The sequence below is a fragment of the Benincasa hispida genome, chromosome 9 (assembly GCF_009727055.1).
Source record: "Benincasa hispida cultivar B227 chromosome 9, ASM972705v1, whole genome shotgun sequence".
Classification (NCBI taxonomy): Eukaryota; Viridiplantae; Streptophyta; class Magnoliopsida; order Cucurbitales; family Cucurbitaceae; genus Benincasa; species Benincasa hispida.
In genome coordinates, this window is record NC_052357.1 from 37,100,243 (window position 1) to 37,107,961 (window position 7,719).

At 36.5% G+C, this 7,719-nt stretch overlaps 1 protein-coding gene across 1 annotated transcript; it reads right to left on the minus strand.

The window, feature by feature from the left end:
* Window positions 1–1,575: 1,575 nt before the first annotated feature.
* On the minus strand, window positions 1,576–2,690 carry LOC120084700. The gene is made up of 3 exons (XM_039040509.1): window positions 2,332–2,690; window positions 2,028–2,226; window positions 1,576–1,662 (listed from the first exon to the last, which is right to left on the minus strand). The coding sequence occupies exons 1-3, from the start codon at window positions 2,688–2,690 to the stop codon at window positions 1,576–1,578; spliced, it is 645 nt and encodes a 214-aa protein (XP_038896437.1).
* Window positions 2,691–7,719: the final 5,029 nt, after the last annotated feature.

The window sequence follows — 7,719 nt, forward strand, 5'->3', positions numbered from 1 at the left end:
CCTTAACTAAAGAGTATCAACTAATGCCCATAGTATGCTTGATTGAACATGTTAGAGGAATGCTCCAATCGTGGTTCTACGAACGGAGGAATTACTGGGCATCTCGAACGACATTGCACTCTGACTACTGTGAAACTCGATTGGCAAGTGAAGCTGATAAGGGCAGACGATATTGGGTAGAGCCTATTGATTGTTATCGGGTACACGTGTGAGATAATCGATTGGATGGTATTTTGAATCTTCACACGAAGGAATGCACGCGTAAGGAATTTGACTCACTTGGTATCCCGTGATCCCATGCAATTGTTGCTGCCAAGGAAAGAAATATACCCATCCACAGTCTTTGCAGTCGATTTTTTATATAGTGGACTCTCTAATGACTACGTACGCGGAGCCTATAAATCCACTTGGTCACATATCTGAATGGAAAACACCTTCTGGATATGTAGAAAAGATTATCCTTCCTTCGAAGTTTGTGCCACAAGCTAGGCGACAGAGAGTGAGAAGAACACCATCCAGAGGAGAATTTCACAGACAAATGAAATGTGGTCGGTGTGGGAATTATGGACATAACCGCCAAAATTGTACTGAACCACTTACAACCGTGCGACATGCCGAAAATGCCAGAGACTGAGACACAAACACCCCTCATCCATTTTAGTTATAAAATACCATTGATCATTTTTTCATACGTCATACTTGTAACATACTTCATACTTTTTCATACTTTGTAACAATACTTCATAAATTTTTATACTTGTAACATACTTCATACTTTTTCATACTTGTAGCATACTTCATTGTTTTTCATACTTCATACTTGTAACACTTCATACTTCATATTTTCATCTTGTAAACAAAAAAACAATAACAAGCTGGAGTATTTATATAATAGCAATATTCATAGGCAGCGTAGTCGTATCGATCCTCTCCGAGATGGGATGGTGACCTGGTCATCTCCTCATTCACCGTGGAACCCTTTAATGATTTATGTAAAGTAAAATGGTGAGTTCACGAACACGTAAAAGCTAAACACATAAAGACATAAAATGATGCAAACCTTGCACATAGATTGCAACAATGACAGGATGGCCGACAATTGCCCTTTCATGTCAGTCATGTTTTCCTCCATACTGGATACACGACTATCTAAACCCGATATACGGCCATCCAACCTCGATAGTGAGCTGTCAATAGACTGCAGGTACGAATAAATAGACTTGTCGGCATTGGCTCCCTCCCTGTGGCGGGCAGTACACTCAGGACACTCTTCATCCACAGGTCGCTTTGTACCGGAGTCCGCAAGAAAGACATCAACTTAGTTCAACTCGTCCTCCTCGCGTACGTCCCTCATCATATCATGGAACATATCATTACTATGTGTATATGTCCCTCCTTCCACCCTTCCATATTAAGTTTCATCGTGCTCAGAATGCTCGGGTTCATTCTCTCCCTCCACCCTGACAACCTCATCATTGTCATCTCCATGATGGTTATCACCGTCACTTTCACTTTCGGGACTACCCCCCTCACTCGTCGACCTATTGCCATTTTTAGAACTATCATCATCTGCACCTAGCTCAAATATAGGTCGTCGTTCCACTGGGTATCCCGAAACTCCCTTTCAGCATCTGACATCACAGTGCCCTCTTTAACCTTTATCTGCATTAACAACATAGTAAACTGGTTAGTGTCAATTTAACAACCAGATAAACATATTATGCATAGAGTAAACATATATTGTTAGACTCGAATATCTCTCTCTCTCATACTTTGAAGGACACTGAGTGGGAGCATGACCATCGTAATATGTGGGGCAAAGCCATCTTGCTCCTTCGCTCCGCAATGTTCCCAGCTATTGATGAAGCTAGGATCTCGTACGTCCATACCTAAATAAAATTTAAAATATATTAAGAACAATAGTAATGTTAGATCAAACAACACGATTATTATGTTAATCAAATTTACCTAGAACACTTGTGGAAATCCACATAAAGAGTACTTCACACAATGTAGTTTTTATTTACTTTGACCTTTATCTTGTATAGACTGCTCTTATCATTCAATGTAGTCTTTAGGGCATCCAATGTCCTCTCCCAAATAATGGTACCCCAATCAAGACTATTGTAGTATTCCAAGTTTTGAACGTCCTTGAAACGTTTGAGGTCGACTGGATTTTTCTGTTTGTTTTTTCCCATCATTGCGACCTTAGTATAGTAAACTAGGCTGATCTTCACAGCATCATCATCATTTTCAAACTCTAAGTCCTTGTATTTTTCTTCAAGTTCACGGAGGTGTAAAGTGTCCTTCGTCACTCGATTACCAAAATACTTGATAGCAAGTTCATATGAGGACTGTTGGTTCCGATCAACTCGTGATGGGGATTGCCACAAACCAGTCATCACAAAAAAGTCATCCTTCGAAAAGGTGACAACCTTCCCACAGACAGAGAATGACATTAAGTCAGATTTTGTCCTTTTCACTTCTCTAAGCAACATGTGATGGACAATTGGGTTGTTAAACACCATATCAACGTCTACAAATCGTCCAAAAACTGTTCTCCTGAACATGGCCAACTGCATTGGCATGAGCTTCTCTTTTACAATCTTGTTTGCATTAGCAATGTGGGCCAAACTGATTACTTGACCAGGAAATCGGTCGACTTTGGCTATTCTGAAATGTGTAGCCATCTTAAATCACTCCTGCATTTATTAAAAAATTCAATCAGTAAACTTCTTCAGAAAAACAAAGTAAAACAACATTCCGTTTAAATCTCGCTAGATTTGCTCTCGCTAGAATCGCTCTTGTTGGCATTACTCTCTCCGGTATCGCTCTCTCTAGTATCACTCTCTCCGGTATCGCTCTCTCCAGTGTCGCTCTCACTTATCTCTCTCACATTCTCTCTTTTTACTCATCTTCAAACAAATAACACATCAAAAACCAGAAAAACAAACAAAAAAACCATAGGTTCACTTATCTCGCTCACACTCGCTCTCTCTGGTGTCGCTCTACCGATTTCACTCTCACTTATCTCGCTCACAAACTCTTTCTACTCGTCTTCAACCACATAACACATCGAAAACCAAAAAAACAAACAAAAAAAAACCACATTGAAAGATTTACTAATAAGATTTGATTTGTCAGCGGCAATAGAATTGTTTGCAAGCCGGAAATAGTTTTTTCGTTTATGAGCGATACGAAGCTATTAGCCTTGGAAAATTTGAATGAAGAATAGTTTAGTTTTGATGGGTTCTCAGTAAAAAGGTAAGAAGACGAAGAATTAAGGGAAATTTACATAATTTGGTATGACGATGATATCAGCAGAGAATCAATTGACATTATTTTTTAAAAATAGGTCATTTGACATTTTGGACCCAATTTTTGGGTCATCCGTACAAATTTCCCATAAAAAGACCCCAATATAATAACTAACTTATTATATAACTATCAAATATAACATATAACCTATGTTTATATTATATCAAATATAATATAACCTATAGTTTGTAATTCTCTCAATAATTGTGGTATTTAATATAAATCAAATTTATTTTAAATTTAATTATATGAATCTAATCCATATAATCAATATTTGAATAATATTCAAATATTTATTTCCTCTCAAAATAAACTTTATATTATAATATATCAAATATATTATATTAGTAATATCATATATAATTAATTTATATTAATTATATCATATATAATTAATTTCCATAATTAATTTGAACAATTCAAATTAATCTAAGATTAATTTGATTCTCAATAATCCTAGTTGAGCTACCGAGGGACCTTATGGACCTATAAATTAAAACTCCAATGGTACTTCGATAATTGATTTAACTATTTAATAAGTTACCCAACATCCATTAACTGTCGGTCACTCCACTAAAAGCCTGACAACTGCACTTTTTGTACTACAAATATATTTATGTGTCTGTTGGATATAACTAATCACCGATGCGATGGCCATTTTAAAATTGCTCGTAAGTACAACTGGTCCAATCTACAACTGGGCCAAAATTACATTTAACTTCTTAAGTACCATTGATCTCTCTAATGAATAGTAAGTCATAGTCCAACTATGACCAAGCCTCACTCGGGCTAGGAGAGGGTATGACACCACATTATTCAAGTCGGTGAATTAACCACTCTCACCCATGCAAATCAAAGGACTACATTCATAGGCAAGAGTTCACAAATCACTTAAAATTTAGGTCAAGTCACCTATGGTCATCTCACTGAAATGTAGGTCTATTCTATCAATAGTGTTATATAATGAGACTATTCATTTCGTGGTCTGATCTTATACAAACTCTTTGTATAGAACACCTCCGCTCTCATGACTTCACATGAATGATTAGGATCAGATCATTTGTAGCACTTTACAACAATTGTAACATCTACAAAGCGGGTAGTATTCGTAGTGTCACTAGGATAAGGTACCCAGTCTTATCCATATACTACAGACCATTTAGGTTATCACTTAAACACGATCCACCTGTATGTCTCTACATACATGTTTAAGTTACAAAACATAACCTTGGATCTTAGTTTATTGGTTTTCTTGGTTAATGCTACTAAATGTCAAATAAAATGCCTCGAGTTTTATGAGATAAATAAAATGTTTTTACAATACAATTACAAAGTACATGATCCATGAGATTTAGGACATCAACCCCAACAGAAATAACTTAGCTTCAAGATTCAGAGGTGGTAACCCATGAATGGCTTCCTCAGTGATGGCCCTTTTGATTTATCGAAGGCTTATGTGACCAAGACATGTATGCCAAATTTCAACTTCACTAGTTTTAGATGAATGACAGACATTTGTAGACCTATAAGGAATCTAGTGATAACAATCGTTTGAAGATCGATCACCTCACAGTCATGCTTTATCGTCTTTTACTAAGCATTTGCCTTTGGAGAAGCTCACTTGATACCCCTGATCGCATAGTTGACTAATGCTAATTAAGTTTGTCGTTAATCCTTTTACGAACATAACTCACGAAGAATAGGAAGGCCAAGTTTTGACAGATTCCCTTTACCCAACACCTTTCCTTTTGCCCCATCTCTAAAGGTTATGTGTGTAGATCCACAAGCCTTTCACTCAGGTATAAAATATTTTTCACCTGTCATGTGTCGAGAGCACCCACTATCAAAGTACCAATCTTTCTTTGATGAAGTGTGAAGAGATGTAAACACAACATTTCAGGAAATGTTTTCTTTGGATTTTTCTTTGATATGCCATATGAGTTTATTTGGATGAACAATTCTACTTGGATGACTTATGGATCGCATTCTAAAGAATGAGTGTTCAGATGGTTTATATGTATTTCTTCCATAGAAATACAGACATAATGGGTGAATATGCCCAACCCTTCCACAGTAGTGACAAACCCATTTCTTCTTGGTCCTACTGATCATAGGATTTGACATTAACACAGGGTCGTTTCAAATTCATACTTGTGCAGCTTTTGGCCAGGAACAAAAATAATTTTGAAGAAGAAGACTCAGCTTTATGAGCAAGACTCCCATGTCTACTAAAACCAACACTTTTTCTATCAGGAACTTGCTTCCTAGGGTCAAAATCTTGTTGAGATCATCAGTCCCTGAGTTTAATATTCACACAGACTTAGACATTTACTCCAACTGTAGTTGAGAGAACTTCAACTCCTTCTTCAATTTAGAGATTGTGCTCAGAAGATGGTGGTTATCCTCAATCAATTTCTGAATTCGATATTTTTTATGCTCCAAGGCAAGTAGATCTTCCTCCCACTTTTCAGAGACTTCTTCAGGAGATAGGTTTTCAAATTGAGAAACAATCTGACTGGATTCGCAACATGCTTCATTCATCTTCACATTAGAGATATTGTCCATTCTAAATTCATCAATTGATGTGCAACTAATCAGAGCTCAAATCTCATCATTGGGTTCATTATTTGTGTCTGAATCATCATCTAGTAGCATAGTAGAGTACCTTTTATTCCATCTCCTCAGATAGTTGGGACATTCGACTGGGAAATGCCTAAAACCTTTACATTCTCTACATCTGATATTACGATCCCTACCAATTTGACTATTGTTCATTCATCGCCCATTTTCTCTTTTACTACCAAATGGTTTAGAATTTTTATGCATACTAGGATTGATGTTACCACTATGTATCTTTCCCTTTGACCTGAGATAATTCCTCATTTTCAGTCGTCTATAAAGCTAAGCCTTTACCTTTCCTATCAGTCTTTTCATAAAGTATCAATTCAAAAGTGCATAGGGATCCAAATAGTTTGTCTACTTTCATAATGGAAAGATCATTTTCTTCTTCAATGGTCGTCACTTTCATGTCAAACCGCTTTGGTAATAACCAAAGAATCTTTTGAACCAATTTTTCTTTTGATATTTCCTCACCCAGAGAAAATGATTTGTTACCAATATCCAAAATGCGTACATTGAAATCAGTTGTTGTTTCTTCCACCGTCATCTTTAGAGATTCAAACTTCGAGGTTAAGATCTACAAGCGAGACATTTTTACTTTAGAAGTCCCTTCGTGGGCAACTTCCAGGATTTCCTAAGCCTCTTAGGCAGAGATACAAGTATTGATGAGACAAAAGATACTCTTATCGACCTTATTAAAGATAGCATTTAGAGCTTGTAAATTTCCTAAGGAGGCCTCGTCCTCTGATTCGGTCCAGTCCTTCTCTGGTTTGTAGACGACTTTGCCATTTTCATCAGTACTTTGTGGTTGCGTTCATTCGTTCACAACCGCTTTCCAAGTCTTATTATAAATAGACTTGAGGAAAGCAATCATCCTAGCATTCTAATAAGAATAGATAGTCCCACCTGGCACAAGCGGTCTGGTTGTAGATCCATCTTCTTTGATTGGTTTAATATGAGAGAGCAAAAAGAATAATAAAAAAAAAAATGACAGCATAACTTGCTCTAATGCCAATTGAAAAACACAGACAGTTGTGTTACAACACTAAAATGTCAGTCATGAAACTGCTGACAAAAGAACCAACACAGAGAAATAAAGAGAGAGAAAATACACACAAAATGTTAACCTAGTTTAATGTAACTTCACCTACATCTGGGGGGCTAAGGGCCCAATTGAAATGGAGTATCAATGATGTTCAAAGGTTTATAAGTAAACTACTTATCTGATAGATACATTATCGTGTGTTATAATAAACTAAAGACAAGTATTCTATCTAGGCTCCCCCTAGACTTCGTTTTGCTTTCATAAGATCTTGACCCATATTAGGCTCCCCTGAACACCAGACTTCTTGCAAGTTCAATCTTATAAATTTAGGCTCCCCCTAAACTCAATGCTCCTTATCAAAAGTCACGAAGACAATGTCAACAGAGATGACGATGCTTCTCTCTCTCACAACCAAATTGTGCCTCGGTGCCACACATAAAAAAAAAGTATTTTCATTAGAAAACCTACCATATCAACTTCAAACACTTCCTTTTATATCACAACCCAAAAGGGAATAAACGGAAAAGGAAACCGGCACCATAACAAAAGTGGTATAAGAATAAAATCATTCCAAAAGAGCACTAAGACACTGAAAACTAAAGTTATAAAGAAGAAAACCAACATTCCAATAAAAGAAAATTTACAAGTCAATCAACTGCAATAACAAGTATGAGATTTTAGATCCTGTGATTTGAGGGATTTGAATGGTAACTTGTAATTTATGGGTTTAATTGGGA